This window comes from Syngnathus typhle, linkage group LG20 (assembly GCF_033458585.1).
Source record: "Syngnathus typhle isolate RoL2023-S1 ecotype Sweden linkage group LG20, RoL_Styp_1.0, whole genome shotgun sequence".
NCBI classification, from domain to species: Eukaryota; Metazoa; Chordata; class Actinopteri; order Syngnathiformes; family Syngnathidae; genus Syngnathus; species Syngnathus typhle.
In genome coordinates this window covers 7112271-7131624 of record NC_083757.1, presented here as the reverse complement: position 1 = coordinate 7131624, position 19354 = coordinate 7112271, and the positions used below count along the sequence as shown (strand labels likewise).

At 53.0% G+C, this 19354-nt stretch overlaps 6 protein-coding genes across 7 annotated transcripts; 1 reads left to right on the top strand and 5 right to left on the bottom strand.

Annotated features, from left to right (window-relative positions):
• Positions 1–660: 660 nt before the first annotated feature.
• On the bottom strand, positions 661–2695 carry LOC133144506 (gastrula zinc finger protein XlCGF8.2DB-like). Its single transcript, XM_061267263.1, has 2 exons — positions 2549–2695; positions 661–2022 (listed from the first exon to the last, which is right to left on the bottom strand). Exons 1-2 carry the CDS (start codon positions 2601–2603, stop codon positions 1094–1096), a joined length of 984 nt encoding a protein of 327 aa, XP_061123247.1. The 5' UTR covers positions 2604–2695; the 3' UTR covers positions 661–1093.
• Positions 2696–2838: 143 nt separating this feature from the next.
• LOC133144507 (gastrula zinc finger protein XlCGF7.1-like) lies at positions 2839–4997 on the bottom strand. Its single transcript, XM_061267264.1, has 2 exons — positions 4862–4997; positions 2839–4236 (listed from the first exon to the last, which is right to left on the bottom strand). Exons 1-2 carry the CDS (start codon positions 4911–4913, stop codon positions 3425–3427), a joined length of 864 nt encoding a protein of 287 aa, XP_061123248.1. The 5' UTR covers positions 4914–4997; the 3' UTR covers positions 2839–3424.
• A 123-nt stretch (positions 4998–5120) lies between these two features.
• rfx5 (regulatory factor X, 5) lies at positions 5121–10429 on the bottom strand. The gene is made up of 11 exons (XM_061267232.1): positions 9547–10429; positions 9326–9483; positions 9221–9254; positions 8451–8533; positions 8246–8368; positions 8059–8175; positions 7876–7954; positions 7606–7804; positions 7450–7532; positions 7261–7386; positions 5121–7191 (listed from the first exon to the last, which is right to left on the bottom strand). The coding sequence occupies exons 2-11, from the start codon at positions 9445–9447 to the stop codon at positions 6253–6255; spliced, it is 1905 nt and encodes a 634-aa protein (XP_061123216.1). The 5' UTR covers positions 9448–9483; positions 9547–10429; the 3' UTR covers positions 5121–6252.
• Positions 10430–10832: 403 nt separating this feature from the next.
• On the bottom strand, positions 10833–13140 carry psmb4 (proteasome 20S subunit beta 4). Its single transcript, XM_061267265.1, has 8 exons — positions 12980–13140; positions 12348–12474; positions 11893–11972; positions 11664–11810; positions 11488–11569; positions 11302–11418; positions 11079–11167; positions 10833–10937 (listed from the first exon to the last, which is right to left on the bottom strand). Exons 1-8 carry the CDS (start codon positions 13099–13101, stop codon positions 10925–10927), a joined length of 777 nt encoding a protein of 258 aa, XP_061123249.1. The 5' UTR covers positions 13102–13140; the 3' UTR covers positions 10833–10924.
• A 351-nt stretch (positions 13141–13491) lies between these two features.
• LOC133144510 (transmembrane protein 65-like) lies at positions 13492–15610 on the top strand. The gene is made up of 7 exons (XM_061267269.1): positions 13492–13923; positions 14227–14271; positions 14348–14415; positions 14503–14557; positions 14744–14786; positions 14939–15044; positions 15114–15610. The coding sequence occupies exons 1-7, from the start codon at positions 13671–13673 to the stop codon at positions 15231–15233; spliced, it is 690 nt and encodes a 229-aa protein (XP_061123253.1). The 5' UTR covers positions 13492–13670; the 3' UTR covers positions 15234–15610.
• Positions 15611–15758: 148 nt separating this feature from the next.
• On the bottom strand, positions 15759–19345 carry vps45 (vacuolar protein sorting 45 homolog). 2 transcript variants are annotated; one of them, XM_061267230.1, is made up of 15 exons: positions 19022–19345; positions 18782–18916; positions 18657–18717; positions 18495–18574; positions 18092–18160; positions 17881–18018; positions 17707–17817; positions 17471–17605; positions 17179–17292; positions 16940–17107; positions 16719–16877; positions 16432–16539; positions 16247–16368; positions 16063–16194; positions 15759–15981 (listed from the first exon to the last, which is right to left on the bottom strand). In XM_061267230.1, exons 1-15 carry the CDS (start codon positions 19328–19330, stop codon positions 15918–15920), a joined length of 1905 nt encoding a protein of 634 aa, XP_061123214.1. In that variant the 5' UTR covers positions 19331–19345; the 3' UTR covers positions 15759–15917. The 2 variants fall into 2 exon arrangements, with proteins under 2 accessions (XP_061123214.1, XP_061123215.1); XM_061267231.1 differs by having other exon boundaries at positions 19045–19285.
• Positions 19346–19354: the final 9 nt, after the last annotated feature.

Genomic DNA, 19354 nt, shown 5'->3' with positions numbered 1-19354 from the left:
CCCATGTTGTTGTGGGTCCGTATGTGATAAACAATCCAACATGCGGATGTGTGCGTGCGCGCATGTGTGTGTGTACAGCATGCGTGTACAGTACGTGTGTTTGTAGGCATATGTGAAAGTTCCCCTTTATAGTGTGTGAGTATGACACATCACCTGAGTCATCAGCCAGCCACCAAGCCATTCAAGCATCAACGCCCACGCTGACCCCCACCACCACCGCATTTACGCACACACGCATGCACGCACACACGTCTGTCTGACTAAAAAAAGTTTCTTTGTAAGGAAGCAATGTCGAGCAGAAAACATGCCCCACCCCCAGAAGATGATGTCATGGTCACGCGGTCACAGCGGCTGAGCAACAGTGCGATCGCCGGTCGATCGTTTGTCATCCAATCAAACGGTGGAGAGGAAAGGCCGCTTCTTCAGCTTGCTGGGAAAAATTTCGGGACGTCCGACGGGAAGTCAGTGACGCGACAAACATCAGCCCACCTCGTTTCTGTTGCACTTTTCACTCAATGGAGAGTCGGACAATCTGTCTCCCGATTTTCTGGACAACCGTGGGCTTTCCCATCTCTGCGCAAAGGAGCCCGGGGAAACGACGACCTGGTCAGAGCCAGGCCCAAAATGCAGTTTTGCACTTTAATAGAGTAAAAGATGCACGTATACAATATGAAAATGTATTTTTTTTCTCCAACACAGCTGAACTGCCACTCTAACATGCACGCTCGGAACACTTGATTCAGAGATTCTTTCGGATACCACTAGAGGGAGCGCAAACAAGATGAGCGAGCGCCGCTTGTCGCAGCTCTTGCATCACTGACGCGGACCACTCCATGAAAAGCTCTTTGCAGTGATAACCAGGAGCGGGGTGGCCATCGGGAACACTCCCGTCCGGTGCGGCTGCTCTATTCCAGGTCGAACCCTTTCCATAAAAAAGGTCTGTATTGTGTTTTTGAGTCCTCGTTGGAGACCACGATATAAAAATGCCTGCATGGGACTTTCTCCCAAATCCTTTCGTAAGGACTTGACTCCAAAAGGCTCTTTGATGGCAGTTTTGTGGGTTCCCGTTTCATCGAGGCAGAGTCCATAAAGGTCAAATTGCGTTTCGCGAGTCATTCGCAGTGTGATTGGTTGTGCGGGCGATGCCCAGTCCCTCCCCCCTGCCGCCGCTGTGCGCCTTCTGGTGATTGAGCAGAGCCGACCTGCGACTGTAGGCAGCGGCACAGACTGAGCAGGAGAAGGGTTTCTCTCCCGTGTGCGTCCTGGCGTGCCTGGCAAGGCTCCCCTTTTGGGAGAAGCGAGCGCTGCACAGCGAGCAGTCAAAAGGTTTCTCGCCGGTGTGGATGCGCGAGTGGACGATTAAATCGGAGCGCTGACACAAGCTGAGGTTGCAGACGGAGCAGGTGAAGGTCTTGTGGCCGCTGTGAGTGGTGGCGTGTCGCAGCAAACTTGCCTTCTGGGAGAACTTGAGGCCGCACAGGGAGCAGGCGAAGGGTTTCTCTCCAGTGTGCACGCGAGCGTGGGTGAGCAAGTTGTAGCGTTTCTTGAAGGCTTTGCTGCAAAAGGAGCAACTGAAAACTTCGCCGCTGTGGAGGGACATGTGCGTGCTCAAGTTTTTGCGCTTTCCAAAACCTTTGCCGCACAGCCGGCACTCAAAGCGCTCATCGTTTACACCGCTGTCTCGGCTGCCGTCGCTCTCCTCCGTGTCAGGGGGCGACTCTTCTTCCTCGACTTCTTCATCGTGGAGCGCCGCTAAAAGCGAGTCGGCCTCCGGGCTGATGTCCTCCGCTGGCGAGGTCAGGAGGCGACTGGACCCCCCCCCTGCCATCTCCCGACGGCCTTCGTCTTCCACCTTAACGGGCGAGCGGGCAGCGTCACCTTCCGTCTGACTGATGTGCCACTCCTCTTCTTCCTCCTTGATGGGCGGACATTCCTCGTCTTCCCTGCCTTCCTCTTTGACGCGGGGGCCGGCCGGCTGCTCGTCTTGACCCACCACTACTTTGAGCACGTCCCGCGGCAAACCTGAAGCACAAACAAAGGCTCAGAAATGGACCTCAAGACGGACTGATTGCGTTAGCTTGGTTCATGAACGTCTGCAAAAGCAGCGTCAGATTCATAGCATATTACGTAATCAAACGTTCATGACGCAAAGGCGACATTTTCCTGCTCCAATCTGCTTTCTGCACAATGTCAAAAGTTGTCTCCACACGATTGCCTCCTATTTGCTTTGCTCTGATTGGGCTGTAGCGTGGCACGGCTTTTCGAATGACAGCGCCGCCCCCGCCGGTCACAGCTACACATTGCACTCACTATCTAACCACATGATATGCTGACAGAAAACATGAGGGCACTCGGAGCATGTTTGTTTAGCAGCTGCTTTTGTGCAGTTCGCCGAGGAAAGGCTTGAAAGGCCACTGTAGAAACATTTCAGCAGTCGAGCCGGCCCAGTCCGCGCGGAGGCTTCTGCTAGCTTTAGCTTTGCAGCCCGACAGCCCGTTCATCCTGAAATCGCTTTTCTAACATCGATTGACGGACGAACTTCACCGACCTTCACTTTTGACATTGGCTTGACTACACAAAGGCTTTCGCACGCGTCGCTCCATCGCTTTGGCCGGTTGGTGGTGGTGTTTTGACCCGCCAGTTAGTCTGTCGTTTACGCTTTTTCCATTGATGCGACGACCGGAAGAAAGTTTCAAAATAAAACGTTCACCGCGCTGACGTCTTGAGCCGTGTCCGGATGACCCTATTCTGAAATAGCGAGCAGAAATGTTTCTCCTTTGGTGGTGTCGAGAATTCCCGCACTTTGTTTGCACTGGAAATAAAACTTCAAATCAGAAGTTGACACTCGAGCCTTTTTATGGTGTAACATGCCACAATCGGAGAGGCCCGCCATTAATACACAAAATGACCCTCATGTTGCTTTTAAGTGCAACAGTTTTGTGCCATCTATAACGGGGAATTTGCAGGATTAAGATACGTGTCCAGTTTAAGTTTAGTTTGACTAAGGTTTACATTGTAACACATTAAAACAGTTTGTTCTTAATTACAAACTGACTAACAGTAAGTTTAAAAACAGCATAACACTATTGTTCAATGTGTTTGACAAAACTCACACATAAACTGTGGGTTTAAAAACAGCATAACACTATTATTCATTGTGCTATAGGTTCAACAAAACTCGCAATTAATCCTTATAATCCGTATGTGATTCCTTCCCCACCTTAAAAAAACCAATGTGGATTTTGTCCGCAGAGTGCCTTTGACTCCTGAGAGAAGGCTTCGTAAGAAAGTGTATAAGAAAGCCTCGATAGTCCCTAAAATGTTCACCACGTACAAAGTCGGCAATGAGCAAATGATTCCGTTGGCAATCATTCCCGACTCCAGGATCACCGGGACGGGATTTTCACGCAACTCTGCAGCCGAGCTACTGCACGTTAGCGCACTTGTGTCGGGTGATCTGATACTTGTGCGGGAATCTCTTGTGACAAAGGCTGCAGCCGAACGGTGTCTCGCCTGTGTGTGTCCTGGTGTGGACAGTCACGTTCCTCTTGGTGGCGAAGGTTTTCCCGCACAGCGAGCATGCGTGCGGTTTGTCACCCGTGTGCGACCTGATGTGCGAAATCATGTGCCCCCGCTCAGAAAACGTCTTTCCGCAAAGTGAGCAGTAGAAGGGTTTCTCCCCGGTGTGTGTCCTGGCGTGCGCTCTTAGCTGGCCTTTCTGGCAGAAGCGTTTGCCGCAAGCGGAGCAGGAGAAGGGTTTCTCTCCCGTGTGCGTTCTCATGTGGAGAACCAGCGACATGCGGTAGCTGAAGCCCGAGCCACACACGGAGCAGGAGTAAGGTTTCTCTCCTGTGTGTATTCGCATGTGGGACACCAGGTATCTCTTGACGGAGAAGCCTTTGCCGCACACGGAGCAGGTGAAGGTTTTCTCCGATGAGTGCGTCCTCATGTGCGTGCGCAGGTTGCTCCTGCTGGAGAGGTTTTTGCCACACACTGCGCAGACCATTTGCTTGCCCGTGTGCATCCTGCTGTGGTGCACCAGCCGGTATTTGTTGTCAAAACTCTGGCAGCACTGCAGGCAGCTCAAGCGCTTCGTCCCGGCGGCCGCCTCTGAATCGCAACCGTCCGAGTCGGCTCGCTTGCTTCGGCTCTCCTCTTCCTCTTTAACGCGTGGGGGCGGGAGCAGCTGCCGGTCTTCCTCCACGATCACTTCCAGCACGTCGGACGGCAACACCACTGGAACGAGCGGAAAAGAAGAAAGCACAAGTATGACTCCGCCAAGATGTATACGATCTTGTGCAATTCCACACGCAAAGTCACTATCTGTCTGGTACCGCTACTACTTGGCAAACGTAACCTTGTGCAATTTGTGTGTCGTTTACTTGTATGTCTCGTCACCGTGGGATAGAGGAAACGTAATTTCGGTTTCTTTGTGTGTCTTGACATGTGAAGAGATTGACAATAAAGCAGACTTTGACTTTCTAGATCCTGCACCAATGGACTAGGTTTGTTTTATGCTGTCTTCCTTGTCCATGCCGATTTACTTATGCTAGGGATAGCCCTTTACAGGTCATACCTCATTCCCCCTACTACGAACCAATTTCGTTGTGTACCTGTTGTACAATGACAAGAAAGGCATTCTATTCTATAAATATAGTATTTGAGCAGGTAAAAGTAACAAACTGTCAATTATTTATGTATTCGTAAGCAACGACGGTGCACACCACTATATATGATTTTTTTGTTTTTAATTGGGTTGGTAACACATTGTAGCATAAGCAGCTAGCTCTTGCTAACAGTTTAGCTATTGCCTAAGCGGGCAGCCTTCATTACGTCGGCACAAAATGAGTGGAAAACAAACCTACGTTGAAGCTGGGCTCCAAATGCGAAGCGAACTGGCGACGTGGGTCCATTTCCTGCGTTTTGGAGCGCCGATCGATCGTTGGTTTACCGATTGGCAAGGTCGACGAGCTTCAACCCGGAAGTCAACCAACCTCTACATCCGCCTTCTTAAAAATAAAAGCTAGGGTAGACTTTTTGGCGAAGCCCTTTAAAAGTGGGAAAACGACTGGTTATCTGATTAGCGTTTTATAGTAGAGTAAGGAAATGTCTAACAACGGTTTGAATTTCAGTTTTCAATTCGACAATAAAAATAGAATTTACACACACGCAAGGAAAGCAAAGGTGCGTTTCACTCATGATTGGCATCTTGTTGAGTTTTTTTTTTTTACAATTGGACCGACTTGGTCGGTTTCATGCCAAGACACAAGAACAAGTATAAAGTGCAAACGCGAAACAACACAAATACTCAACACAAACAAAGACACAAAAAAAACCTCACAGGAAAACCGAGCGGGACACGATGTCATAGCAACAGACAAACATAAACAAACTATATTATCCACAATGCCCGGGGGCAGGGGAGCGCACACCCTCGCCGTAACAGCCTAAAACTGACGTCTTGAACGTGACGTCACTCCTTGCCTCTGCCTCCTACTTTCTGTGTAAAAGTGCAAGATGGCGCGGGTGCACAATCGATCCGCAAACTACCCGATTACCGATTGTCATGTCATGGATTTCTCCACCGACTTCTCAAGTCGAGCTCGCCTCCCTACATAAATGAAGAATTTCCACATCACGTCATATCTCCCCACCATTGCTTTGTGGACGGTTTTCCCCAAAATTCATTCTCAACACTCAATATTCATCATCACATGACATCACATAAATGATGTGGTGTTAGTGCAAACAAATTTGTGCGCTAACACGCAAACAACTGCATGTGAACATTTTGCCCACCATTGTGCTCATCGTTCTGGGCGAAGACAAGAGCTTTGAGATGAGCGTGCGCGCACACACACACACACACACACACACACACACATACAATCCACACATGGACACACATGTATGTACACACTCATGCGTGGAAGAACAGTTATGGCAGCAAAAGAACAAAGCAGCACACAAAAGTGTGGAGGTCAGCGCAAAGAACCAGGAGCAGGTTCTGACCCGTAGTAAGTCATCTTCCTGTCCCTTCCTCCGGAATACTACTTCATGTTTGGGCTCCGCCGGGGGGGTGTCCTATGGATGGACAGAGGAGCCACAGTGGGAGTTGAGTGCAACAGCATCTCGGCTCGAGGTCGAGGCTTCATTCATCCCCGCCATCGGTCAAGCACGTGGCCAAACTGGGATTTCTGCCTGCGAGAAGGATGAGGGGGCGGGGCCGCGAGGTCAAAAGAGAGGCAGCGTCTAGGGGCTGTGAGTCGGCTCCTCCCCTTTTCTGGCTACAGAAGGAGGAGACGACGAGGATGACAACAGGTCAACTTCCACCAGTGCGGATTCCACTTGGCCGCACTCGCGTAGCATTCGAGGAGGCTCAGGCGAAGGCCAGATGCAGCTGCTGGTGCTGCCGCTGGTGCCGGTATTGTTGCTGTTGGGTCGGGGCGCCTTCTGGATGACCTCCACCATCGGCGTGCGACCGGATGCTGCCAGCTCCCATCCGGCGTTCCCCGCGCTCTGGAAAAGCAGCAGCGGCCGGGCATGGTGGTCCGGCTCAGGTGGGCCGCTGCCGCCCAGTGGGGCCAGCCGGGTGGCGGTGGGGGGCGCGGGCAGCGCACTCAGAATGAGACCCGGCGGCTCTCGTATCACTAGCTCCAGCACCGACTGCGAGGTGGACACAGATGACGACGCCTTTTGGATGACGCCGCCTGTCACAGAGGTAATGACGGGGCCATGGGGCGTTGCCGATGGCGGCGGTGGCTGAGACGGCGTGGTAGGCTGGGGCAAAGCGTCCTCTGGGCGAGGTTTCCTCGGTCTCCCGCGTTTGCGTTTGACCGGAGGGCCCGCCAAAGCGACCGTCGAAGCGCCCTCTGTGGCCTCGTGGGGGCGCTTAACTGCGCCCTCCCGCGCTTTCTGCAGCACCGACGCAGGCGCTTTTTCCCGCTCATAGGACAGACAGCCCTGGGGGACGATCATGAGGGGCAGCGGGCCACCTTGCTGCTGGGGCAGCGTCGCCATGGCGATCACCTTCACGCCCCCACTGCTTGCTGCCGGGCTGCCCGCTCCAGAGGCTCCGCCCGCATCTTTGGGCGCCAACGAGGGTGGCGAGGAGCGTACCGACAGCGGCGTCTTGTCGGGGAGGAAGCTGCGAGGCAGGATTCGGGGGAGCTGCTTCATGTACGCCTCCACCTGCGCACGCACGCACACGGTTTCATTTGATTGATCGAAGTTGATTGACAGCTAGTGTAGGCAACCTACCGCAGGCCGAAGAGATGAGACGGCTGGAGAGGGCGGGGCCTCCAGCGACAGAGGTTTGGCCAAGGGCATCGCCTTGTCGGCGGCCGGTGGCTTCGAGGCAGATGAGGGGGCCGAGTCTCCACAGTCCTGAGGAAACAGGAAGTGGTGAGCCACAGCAACTTGGACTCTGGCAGGCGGGCGCTCGGCTACCCTGAGGTCGGCGGGGGCGTCGCCCTCGCATTTGGACACAGGGGGTGTTTTCTTGATGACCTTGTGAGGCTTGGCGGGACCTCCTGGAACACAGCGGGGACATGGTGAGGCCCACAAACATGGATCCGAGCCAATCTTCTCCCGCGCGCATGTTACCAGCCAGCGCTGCCGACGCCACCAGCTCGGCTTGGCGGCATCTGGGATTGACAAGGTGCTCTTGGATGAGGTAGCGCGCAATCTCCACCACTGTGTCAAAGGAACGCTTGAGGATCTTCTGTGCCCAATCGCAGATCAACTCGCACGCTGCCTCCGTCACTTCCTGCTTGTACGTCTGCACCAACTCCGTCAACTCTGCCTGAGTACGCAGAAAAGGAAGACAAGGAGATGGGGCGGGCTTGACCTCGAAGCATGCATGCGTGTGCGTACCGGGTCGCTCTTGAGGTCGAGGCTGGGCAGGAGCGGCATGTTGAGCACGGTCTTCCTCCTGATTCCGCTGTAGCAGTACGTGGCGCCTCGGCAGTTAGGGAAAAAGCTCCAGCCACACTTGACACGTTCACAACACGCGATGCGGCGCAAAGGAAAGCCGCGCTACGTTTGGGGTCAGGATATTTGGACTGGCCTCGGCCTCCCAGCCGCCGAGCTTTAATGTTGGGGAAAATATCGCGGATGATTTTGCCAAAGTTGGCGGCGCTCAGCGGCCGATGCTGCAGGTTCTCGCAGTAGCGCCTGGAAAGACCAGAAGATACACAGACAGCACGGAGGACAGGTCACCCTACGTGCACACGCGTTCACTCACCTGTAGGTTTCGTAGACATCCTGCTTGGGCAGACACGTGTCCGAGTGCTCCTCCAGGTGGCTGCGGATCCAATTGCAGGTGTGCACCTGTTCGGACGTGTTGAACGGACTGTCACCGCCGACGCTAGGCACACGCAAACACATCGTTAGTATGAGTGCTTTTGGAGCGGTGCGGCAGAAGGCAGCCAGAAGGCAGGCGGGCGGACCTCTTGTCGCCAGCGGCCAGGCCCGAGGGCAGCTGGAGGTACAGGTACAGCTTGTCGTTGTCGGAGAAGCGTTGAACATCTTGCTGTCAGACGAGAATAGGCCGTGACATCATCAGCAGAAAACGTCTTCTCGCGGCAATGCAACAACCACGGCTACCGGACGGACATTGGGAGTTTAAGATCAGGGGATGTTTGAGAATAATTGTCAATTTTGTGTATATGTGAAGCCCTTTGGGACTTGCCTGTGATTTAGGGCTATATAAATAAACTTGACATTCTCTTTGCGCATTTTTCGGGTTGCGCCTCTCTTCCGCTCAGATTTTCTTTTCATTGGATTCTCAGGACCGCGATTCCATTTTGATGCATTGCTGCAATTTCATTTAGATTCTTCGAGTGGCGCTTTGCGTTGTGTTCATGAAAAACAACACGGTAGCAAATGTCTTCACTTTCACTTGGGGAAAAAAAAAAACGATCAAGACCGTGGTGGATGTTCTGACGGATGTTACGGAGTAAAGCGGCAACTGAATGATCATCAATTCATGCCCGTGCATGTTCTGCGGTGTTACTGTGGGAAATGCCATTTTGAGGGGCTTTGGTGTCTTGCTCAAGGACACTTGGACATGGTCACAATGACCAGGGATCAAACACTCAACCTCTGGGTTGGGAAACGACAGCTCTACCAACGAACCACGCCGCCCCCAAATAAGCGGCCTACATCTACATCCGACCCGACCCGTCCATATGAAGCTGTGTGTCCATGTGCCGCTCACCAGGATCTGGTCCACTTTGGCCTGAACACTCTTTCTGCAACGGAGGACAAACAGACCGTGAGACCGTTGGATGGCTTGTGTGGTCGATGTTGTCCGGCGACGTACGAGATGTTTGTCTTGAGCTTCTGCAGCAACATGCTGGGCTCGGTGTGGGCATCGGGTGCCTTGGCGTCGTCGTCCTCCTCCTGGCCGCCGCCGGGGTGGCCGCGGTGCTGCTCCTCCAACATGTGGACCACTGACTACACGGTGCTCAGGAGCACCATCTGAACAAAGGTAGGACCCTCAAAGTTGGTCTTCACACTTCCAAAACAAGCACCACCACTTGCCAATTCATCCTCTTGCTTTGCTTGTTGACCCCGTACCAGCTGACATCCCAGATTGGTCACCACTTCATGTCAAGGCACATGTAGACAAACAATGGAGCGGTCGCCAGTCAAATGGAGGGCAAAACATTGGTCGCCGGAATATGTCAATGTGCGTGCAGACCCGCAAGCATTGCCAACTGCACAATTTGGCCTTCAATGAACAAACATGTTTTAGGACTTGGGAGGGGGGAAGGTGAACCCAGATTCGAGCCCCAGAACCATGAGTTAGACGGACTGACCACTTGCTGCTCTACTCACATTTTAAACTGCAGATATCAAGAAGCGTTCCATCTAATGTCGCTGCCGCTTGTGTGGACACATTAATTGTATGAGGTCCATAAGCCAGTCATGATTAAATGTTTAACTAGTTTGGGGTCATCGTGGGAGACGGACGGCGCCTCTGCGGCACGTTCGCTCCCTGAGCGCCAGGCAACACCGAGGTAACGCAAGGCTGCCGACCCGGCCGCCCGGCGCCATGTGTCGGCTTCGTTAGCATAGGGCTAAGAAGCTAGCCGTCATGCCAGCGGACATGCCGTGGTCCCCCTCATGTCCTCCTCCTCCCCGTCGTACTCCTAACTCTTATCAGCGCACGCACAAAGTGGGAAGCGCGATGACATCCGAACTTTAACGACGACGGCAACGTTTGTCTCCGGCAAGCTAACAAAACAAGCAGAGCTCGTTGCTATCAAATAGCATCAGTTAGCAAGCGTCGAAGCGAGCCCTCCGCTTATTTTTCCACTCGATTTTATTTTAAAGTAATCCCCAAATGCGGGCAGTGACTCTTGTTGTTCAACCACTAGAGCACAATTGACGAGCGTTGGAGTTAGCATTTAAAAAAGAAAAGGAAAGTACCTGAGCCAAGATACAGCAAAAAAAAAAGCCCTTGAGATTTTTTTGTGATTGGACGACTCTGTTATGTCTGCCTAACTACAAAGCGCACGTCCATTCCCATTGGCGGGCGGGCGCTAACCTGCCCGGATACCCGAATCTGGTCGCATTTCATTCGCGGAGACCAAACCTTTTTCTGACGGAGATTATTTCGATTGGACGACGTCGTCTGATCTACCCAGTTACGAGACAGAGGAGCTGATCGCGGCTTTTCTACATAGCAACAACTTGTCTGGAACATACGCAATTAAAATCATTACGTCATAAAAACATAAATTCAATATGACCAATAAATGTGCATGTCTGTCAAAATGAAATATATAATTTGACTAATAGATACAAGAGAAAACTCAGCAATGTTTGACTGAACACATTTATTGAAATGATACAAAAGTGAGAAGAAACATTTGCTTGAGCGCAGAGAAAGTGGAAGTCTGGCTCCCTTCGGTATTCATTCAAAGCCGCTGCAGACAGAAGAAATGTCAAATGTAGATTTTCTTCACCAATAAGGACTCACAAGCCTCTTAAGTGTTTCTGGCTTTTCTGACCTTCCTTTAGCATCCTTCTCAGTTGAGGAGGAGGCGCAAAAGATCTTTGCCCCTTACCTGATAGTGTGCGCAATGTCCCAGTTGGTTTCAGAAGACAGCGGGCCCACGATCTCCACGCCCTCTTCAGTTACTATGGCAACCTCGTACTGACACAATAAAAAGGCTTGTGAGGATCATCTCCTACCTCATTTGGGTCTACTTTGAGCATCATGAAAATCTGCGTGACCACTAGCCATCAGTCACCGTCAAACGCAAATTCAAGGTGTTTTTCGGAACTCACTCTGTTATAGGAGCGAGCGTCTCTGTAGTAGAGAACCTTGAGGCAGCGGTCCACCAGCTCGCGGGCTTCCTGTTTGCTCACGTGGACTTTGTTCTCCAGCGCCTCCCGCATCAGGGGCTGCACGCACGACGCAGATCATATAGAACGCAAACTGTGTGCCCGTCGTGGAGAGGAAGGCCCACTGACCTGAGCCAGGTAGGCGCCAAAGCCGGTGGCCACCGTGGGGGCCTCGTAAGCCACGCCCAGCTTGTCCACGTAACCCAGAAAACTACAGAGAAAGTGACCGTGATTGCAGTGAAAAAAACGAATCGCGTGCCGACTGCAGAGCAACTTTCGCTGTCTGGTCAAATCGCGAAACCAACCTCTGTCCGTGGTAGAAGCCACCAATGACCACAGTGTTCCACAAGGGGTTCATCTTACTGCGGCGGTTGTACATGACCCTGGTGAGCCACGAGTGCATGGCCTTGGGGCTGTAGCTGTGGCCGTCCCCCAGCAGCTCCTCGTCGATGCTGCCGGGAGCAGAGCAAAGCGAAGGCGGCTTGAGCTCCTGAGCCGCTCAGCCCGTGCGGCACGGCCAACGGTTTTGCTTACACCATCTGCTCGATGACCTGCTTGAGGTACTGGTAGTCAGCGTAGTCGCCCGAAGCGCCCAGGATGGTGCTGTTGTTCACCTAGGGGGAAAAATGTTTCAGCACAAGAGTGGGGATGGAGTCTTGTTGCTGTCCAAAAAAGTTAGAGTCCCAATGATCGTCACACACACATCTGGGTGTGGTGAAACTTATCCTCTGCATTTAACCCATCCCTGTGTGATTTTAATCCATCCCCTGGGGGAGAGGGGAGCAGTGAGCAGCAGCGGTGCCGCGCTCGGGAATCATTTGGTGATCTAACCCCCCAATTCCAACCCTTAATGCTGAGTGCCAAGCAGGGAGGCAATGGGTCCCATTTTTATTTATTTTTAATATTGACCAGTTGGTCATTGCAAAGTTTACAGAGTCCAGTTTGCTTGACATGCAAAGATTACAGTGTATTCTTGGGGCAAGGCTCACCTTCATGAGTCTGGAGATGTTCCGGAACCTTGCCAGGGAGCCGTACGAGCCCAACATGTCAGCCGCCATTACCACTCCGCCATTAAACTTGACCGCCAGCACCGACGTTCCTGTCACCATCGGGGTCCTGCGCACAAAATTAAGTCACCATTTAACAGCACAGCTCGAGTACACAAGCAGTTTTCAAACATAGCCTATCGGAAACTTGCAGGCTAAAGGATGCGCAACAAACGCAATGCAATCATTTAGTCACTTGTGGACATTGTCCGTTTAAGTAGTATTGTACATATTCGTAGGCTCCAATTGGTATTTTAAGCGCACGTTGTATTCAACAAGTGTTTTCTGAATCTACGATGACATGTTTAGGGGTGCGTAAAATTAAATCGACTGACAGGATGAGCAACAGATCAGTTTTCTAATCTAACGAACAACCATGAGCAGAAAAAGTACACATGAAAATGATACGCAATTCAATGCACGTGCTGTGACCGAGGCTTCAACGTACTACCGAAAGTCTCATCAGTTAGCTTAGCATCAGTTAGCTCGACGATGATACAGCAGGGGCATTCAAAGCCGAAGCTAATCAGCTCAAGTCTGGGGGGAAGAATAGAAAACGAAATCTTGATGCTCACAGGGTGTGTCGAACTGGACCACCAGCTGAATTCTGCTCGTCGCTGCCGCTTCGGAGCGAGTAAAAGGCGCCCGGTTTGGGTCCATTCTCCCACAAATTGAGCTTCAGACCGCTCGCCGCCATTGTTGTGGAAACCTTAGCCGGATGTGACGCACAACGGGTTTTTGAGGCACGTCCTGAAAAAATCTCCGGCCTCCAACAGTTTGGAAACTCAGAGCTTGCTCAAATTTGTTGGTCGGTTTCTCAGGGTGCATAAGAAACGGAGTGACGCCCCGACATTTGAAAATAAATGGGAGCGGGGCGCTCTTTACTTTTTACTTTCAGCGTAGGAAGAGGGCGTCGTACTATTCTTCCAAACGCACCCTTCGGCGATTGGAAAAGTTTATTCAATCAATCAATCAATCAATCAATCAAAATGTGTGTGTTGTACGCGCGCATAAAATATCCCCTGCAAATCATGAGTGGAAAAACAAAAAACCGGGAAAACCGTTTCACGTTTTATCCTGAAAGCAGCAACCGGAAGTGTGGCTCATCGGCTTTGGCTTCACTACTGTGAGCGTTCACAACTTCAACAAGAGACGCAAGTGGACTCGTGAAAGTCGTTCGTTCATTTTGGGTGGACATTGAGAAGCAACCATATCGAGGACCGAGCGACTTTATTCAATTATTCATTGCGATTCCGTGCGCTCGGCATGCTTCGCTTGTGCCCGCCGGCTGCAGCCGCGCTTCGTTGTGTGGCGGTGGCCGTTCGGCCGGGGAAGCTCCCGGGCGATGCAGCGAGTCAGTGGCCTCGGCGCCTGCTCGGAACTCACGGCCGCAACGAGCCCAGAGAGCGGCTCAACTCGCCCAGGCGGGCCAAAGAGTTCATCTACCGACTGCAGGCCCGCGAGAGGGCCTGCTTGCTAAAGGAACTCCAGGACTTCGAGTCCATTGCCATCGCTCAAGGTTCGTCCCTTGCTCCCTACCTCCACCGCGCCTCGCCCCGCCCCATAGCGTTCTTCCGGGTTTGAGGCTCACCGGTCCTTTAAATAAGTAGGCGTGGTCACAGCTTAGCGCCCCGCGAATGGTCCAATTCCCAGTGGTGGACTTCAGGACGAATCTCGTCGCCATTTATCCTTTTGCTCCTATAGTACAAACTAGTCTTGAGTGTGAGAGTCAACAGAAATAGCAAATCATCCAGACAATATGTCAACTAACTACGCTTTTTCTTCATGGTGTTTTTTTCTGATGTTTGCTTTTACTCCACAGAAACAGTGGAATCTTCGCCACCCAGCGCGGCTCAGATCCGATATGGTCAGCGTCACTCTCACACACACATGCAAGCAAACAAACTCACTCGCTCGCTCACATGCCGGCTGCTTGCTTGCAGTTTTATTCCACAACACTCTTCCCTTCATCGGCTTTGGTTTCCTGGACAATGCCATCATGATTTCAGCTGTGAGTGGCAGGCCGCCTCGCCTTCCCGACACCGCCCATCAAGCACGTAACTTGTCCATTTTGTTCCCGTATTTATCTGGCCTGCAGGGGACACAGATTGAGCTTTCCATTGGAGTCACGCTGGGAATCTCCACCATGGCAGGTAACGTCCGATGATCGCCGTTGCATTTTCAATGTTTTGTGTCGACTTGGTCCCGGAACTCTTTGTGCTCCCTCCGTTTGTTCTGATGGAGATGAGTGCGTTGCTACGGTTACCGAGACACGCGGAAGTCGTGCCGCTGCGCTCTACGTGACGTGTTTTGATGTGGATGTTTTTGCTTTTGTGCAGCCGCTGCCCTGGGGAACCTGGTGTCCGACTTGGCGGGTCTCGGGTAAGGACTCAGGTTTAGGGTTTGGTTCGGCCACGGCCCACGCAAGACTCGATGAGCCAGACACGAAGCGTCGTCTTTTGGATCTGAAAATGAAAAACCCTCTCGACTCGGGCTTTGCCGCTGATTCGCACATGTTTGTGCGGGCGCTCAAGCTTGGCAGGTTACGTGGAGGCGCTGGCGTCCAGACTGGGAATGCGGGTCCCGGACTTGACGCCAAAACAGGCCGACATGTGGCAGACCAGGCTCAGCTCACACGCAGTAAGCTCGATGCCCGACCCATGTCGCCCCGACGACATTGTCCCCGCCGTTAATGTCGTGCATCCGCAGGGCAAAGCCATCGGGGTCTTCATCGGCTGCGTCTTGGGAATGTTCCCGCTTTTTTTCACTGGTGGCGGCGACGAGAAGGCAAAGGCGGACAAAGCGGCGGAGGAGGTAGCACAGTCCTAACACGCAAAGCGGACGGGCCTCCAATTGTGGTGAAGACGTGGATGAAAAAAAGCTTTGTGACTCTTTTTGCCCTCCCCATGGGAGCGCGCTACAATCACAGCAAAAGTGGTTGATGCAGTTTTGCTGCAAGTAACACTCCTCCGCTTCGGGACTGACAAATTGAGGACCCTATGTGCAAATCCACTCTGCCGTCGTTCCTGTCATCACCGAAGGCGAGGGTAGCTGTCCTCACTTTCTTTGCCTGCACCCAAAATGAAAAAGGACAAAATGCAGATTGCTCCATCCGTGCCTTCTTTTTGTCATTGGATGCGTTGCACCCATTTCTCTTCTGTGATGCCATCAAATGGAGTAAAAGTCCCACGATATTTTGCAGTAAACACTTTCTGTTGTCTTCTCTGCACCGCCCACTTGTTAGTGTTACACGGTAATGTTTGGACCTGATGGTCGAAGAGTTTATGGGCCACAAATCACTGGGCGGCAACCCATTTGCATAGTGCTCGCTGGGAAGACAAAAAAAAGTCATGATTTGAACCTTTACATTTAATTGCCCTTAACGTGGCCAGATCAGCAGTAACAAAAATGCGCTAAACGGACGAGGCGCATCGTCGCCTCCCGAGGCAGAAATGGGACCCGCGTGCCGATGAGGGACGGATGTTCTCGACGTACTCTCCATCCACAGAGTGGTCAGTGTCTGTTGCTATGGCGACTGAGGCCGCCGCTCGTGGATGACATCACTTCCTCCAAGAAGCTGAGTGCAGGAGAGAGGCAGGTGTGTGTCACTTGCAAACACGGAAACACATTTGTGTGTGTGTGTGGCTGCGAGCAAGACCTCTTGGTGTTGAGCATGCTAGTCCCTCCCAGCACGACGCGCGCGCCGGGCGTGCTGCGGTTCAGGTTGTACACACTCAGCGCTTCTTCGTAAGTGGCGCCGCCGATCATAAACACCACCACGTCCTGGGGCCTGGACAGACGCAGGGGTTACGAGGGCGTGACCTGGGCGGGCGTCACCTCACCTGTCCCGGAGGCTACTGGCTCCCAGGTAGGGAAAGTGAGTGTCCTTCAGGCGGCCTTTCAGCAGCTGATCCAGCGTGTCGTGAAGAAGCGGCCGATGCTGCGCGTAGACATTCTCCACACCCTGTTGGAGGCCGCATGTCATACAGCGTTGTGCGTTGGCGAGCGGTCGCCATTGCTCGCTCACCTTGAGGCCTTTGAAGAACTGCTTGGTGATGGCAACGGCATCCGTCGGTGCCATCAGCTCGCCTCCTCGAACCCGCTTGCCGCCGTACTCAACCACACACTGGACCATCTGGCACACAGATTGTGATTGGAAAGCCGAGACGGGAGGAGCATAAAAGCGTGCCGAATCAGAGCGCAATATTGAAACGACCATTTGCTGGACCACATCAAAAAGGTGTACGACGTTAAGCGCGACGCTAACAACCGAGCGCAAGCACTTCAAAGCTGTTTCAAGACTGTGTTTTGTACCTTGCGGTGCCGGTCGGACACGCCTCTCCTGGCCAGCTCGTCCAGAAGCGCCGGCAGGACGCTGGCGGCGTGACGCTCGTAGCGCAGCGCGTAAAGCGCCACCAGCCGCACGGCGTCCAGCTCCGTCACGCGGCTGTCGCGCAGCAGCCGACGCACGTTCTGGGTACAGGATGATGGCATCACGCCAGAGCATCTTTGGTGACAGCGTCCGCCGAGCATACCTGCTGCGCGCCGTTGTGGTCGTTCTGGCAGGCCAGTTCTTGCTCCACCTCTGACACCTCCATCAGCCGTCGCTCGGCCACTAGCCGCGACAGCTCGCCCACCACCGTCACGTGCTTGGACACGGTGCCCGACATCTTCTTGAACTGCGGGTAGTTGTCCACAAAAGCCTGTGGCAGCAGGAGGGGGTGGGGTCAAATCCCTCCGCAAAGGACAAACCCGTGCGGGCGGGTGGCAGCACCTTCATGTCCGAGATGGACTCTAGCTTCTGCTGGCCTTTGGGTCTTTTCTTTTGAAAGTCCTCCATTAGGTTCTTGATGTTGCTGCCGATCTCACCAAAGTTCAAGTACAAGTTCTGCAAGAGGCCACATCTGTTGTCATGAGGCTCACAATCCCCCGCCCCCCCGTCAGAAAATAAATCTGTTGCTATATTGACATGACTTGATCCCATCCTTCGCATTCGGGAACACGCGGCACGTATACGAAAGTCATAAACAAAAAAGTAGGGGGGGGTCTCCCAGTTGGATACTCACGTTGGCGTAGAAGTCGTCGTTGTCAGCAGACAGGACCACCTCGCGCAGGTCTTTGCTGATACCGGGCACCCCGGACAAGTCAATGCGGTTGTTGTTGAGGCCCAGCAGTTCGTGCACCATGGCCTGGTACGTCCACTGCGCACACGCACGCACGGTTCAATTTCAACTTTGATCCCATAAGAAAGTTTGAGTTCAAAATGTTAAGGAAAAACGGCAGACAGTCACGGACGTTGCACCTGGTTGAGCAGCGGCGTGACGGCGTCGTCGCTGCGGTCAAGAATGAGCAGCAGGGGCGGGACTTCCGTCTTCCTAAAGTCAAAGAGCTCGTACTCCTTGGTGATGATTTGCTGCGTTGGGGCGAGAGGTCAGAGGTCGGGCAGGTCGAGCGACCTGCACGGCGGCGGACTCACCTTGACGCTCTCCGCCAGACGTTTGGCCATGTCGGAGGACAGCTGGTAGCGGATCATGGGGCACTTCTTCAGGGCCAGCAAGACGGACGTCAGACCCTGCGTGCAGCGCAACAACATGGACGGGTCCCAGCTACGCCCCTGACGCGCACGCACACACAGGCACACAGATGAGCATGCGCATCAAGGCGGGACTAGCTGTGCTCCTTCTTACCTTGGCCACACCCTGCAGGTTGAGGGAGAACACGTGAGGATTGACGGCAATGAAATCGCCATAAAACTCCTGCGGAAAGGCGCACATGCAATTAGTGGGGAAGACGGCAACGGCGGCCTTGTCGGAACCGGCCACACGAGTGACAAAACAGCGATGGGCTACGCCTTTCACGGCTCGTGTCCAACTGATTCAATATCGGCACCATGCCGCGCTACATGCTTCGATTTGCAGAAGGAGACGCGAGGACGTTGACAGGGACATGACCCCCGCCGGCTCGTCCGCTACCAGGCCCACAATGAAGGATTGTCAAAAAGAAAAAAGAACGCACACAAAGCGCTCCGCTGCTTTGAGTGGATCCAAGTGGAAATATTGTCCCACTTGGAAGTCAGGAAGTGTCACTCACCTGCACTTCAGCCACCACTTCCTGTTCGTCCGCCTCAGCCAAAGCCTTGATTTCACTTTTGCTGATCACGTTGCTGAAGTCTGACACACACATACGCAAACACACACGCTTGAGCAGAGCACGAACGGGCGAGACGGCGTGCAGGTCGCTGGCTGTTCTCACAAATAAAGTAGACGCTGTACTTTGGTCTTCTCAGCTCCTGGATCAGATGTTGCACGTTTTCCTGCAGCACAAACGCACGTCTGCTTGTCACGCCACCGACAGTGCCACTGACGGCTGGCACGCACCTTGCTGGGTCTGAGGAAGCAGATGGCCTTCAAGTGCTTCATGCTTTCTCTGCCCTGAGAGTCGATGCGTTCGAAGAGGTAGACCTCCTTCTGTAGGATCTCCGACTGCGTGTAAACCACGCTCACCACACTCGTCTGCACAGTACGCACAGGCGACAATGAGCACGCACGAGAGGCCAGCCCCCCGAAAAACTATCGTTGAACAAAGGCCAAGCATAAATCTGTTCTGTTGCTCCTCACTGATGGGCGTTGTGTCTTCTCACCGTCTCCTTGTCCATGAGCAGCACCTTCATCCCGGCCCCGCTGCTCTCGATCATCTTCGAGATGTACTGCTTCACAGCCAGTGTCACGTTCATGGCGCCCAACAACAAGAACGGCAACGACTACAACAACAACGACCACAACAAAAAGGCGCGCCGAAAGCCAAAGCGAATCGCCTTGACAAGAAATTGACCCAAGAAAAGCGTTCAAAGAAATCAGCCGTCTCCAGCAGCTTGTCAAATCATACTGACGAAATAACAATGTGATGCGCATGCGCCAAACGGCCATTTGGATTCGTCACCAAGGAGGAAG

Coding starts and splice junctions, on each gene's coding strand:
- LOC133144506 (XM_061267263.1), bottom strand. CDS start 2,603: ATGGAGCGACGCGTGCGAAAGCCTTTGTGTAGTCAAGCCAATGTCAAA. Junction 2,023..2,548: donor AGCCAATGTCAAAAGTGAAG/GTCGGTGAAGTT, acceptor TTTGTGCTTCAG/GTTTGCCGCGGGACGTGCTC.
- LOC133144507 (XM_061267264.1), bottom strand. CDS start 4,913: ATGGACCCACGTCGCCAGTTCGCTTCGCATTTGGAGCCCAGCTTCAAC. Junction 4,237..4,861: donor GGAGCCCAGCTTCAACGTAG/GTTTGTTTTCCA, acceptor CGCTCGTTCCAG/TGGTGTTGCCGTCCGACGTG.
- rfx5 (XM_061267232.1), bottom strand. CDS start 9,447: ATGTTGGAGGAGCAGCACCGCGGCCACCCCGGCGGCGGCCAGGAGGAG. Junction 8,534..9,220: donor CCAAAGTGGACCAGATCCTG/GTGAGCGGCACA, acceptor CTCGTCTGACAG/CAAGATGTTCAACGCTTCTC. Junction 8,176..8,245: donor GATGTCTACGAAACCTACAG/GTGAGTGAACGC, acceptor TGGTCTTTCCAG/GCGCTACTGCGAGAACCTGC.
- psmb4 (XM_061267265.1), bottom strand. CDS start 13,101: ATGGCGGCGAGCGGTCTGAAGCTCAATTTGTGGGAGAATGGACCCAAA. Junction 11,419..11,487: donor TTGGCGCCTACCTGGCTCAG/GTCAGTGGGCCT, acceptor TCGTGCGTGCAG/CCCCTGATGCGGGAGGCGCT. Junction 11,168..11,301: donor ACGCTCGCTCCTATAACAGA/GTGAGTTCCGAA, acceptor TTATTGTGTCAG/TACGAGGTTGCCATAGTAAC.
- LOC133144510 (XM_061267269.1), top strand. CDS start 13,671: ATGCTTCGCTTGTGCCCGCCGGCTGCAGCCGCGCTTCGTTGTGTGGCG. Junction 14,416..14,502: donor ATGCCATCATGATTTCAGCT/GTGAGTGGCAGG, acceptor TCTGGCCTGCAG/GGGACACAGATTGAGCTTTC. Junction 14,787..14,938: donor TCCGACTTGGCGGGTCTCGG/GTAAGGACTCAG, acceptor CGGGCGCTCAAG/CTTGGCAGGTTACGTGGAGG.
- vps45 (XM_061267230.1), bottom strand. CDS start 19,330: ATGGCCGTTTGGCGCATGCGCATCACATTGTTATTTCGTCAGTATGAT. Junction 17,108..17,178: donor AGTCCATCTCGGACATGAAG/GTGCTGCCACCC, acceptor CTGCTGCCACAG/GCTTTTGTGGACAACTACCC. Junction 16,540..16,718: donor TGTCCGACCGGCACCGCAAG/GTACAAAACACA, acceptor TCTGTGTGCCAG/ATGGTCCAGTGTGTGGTTGA.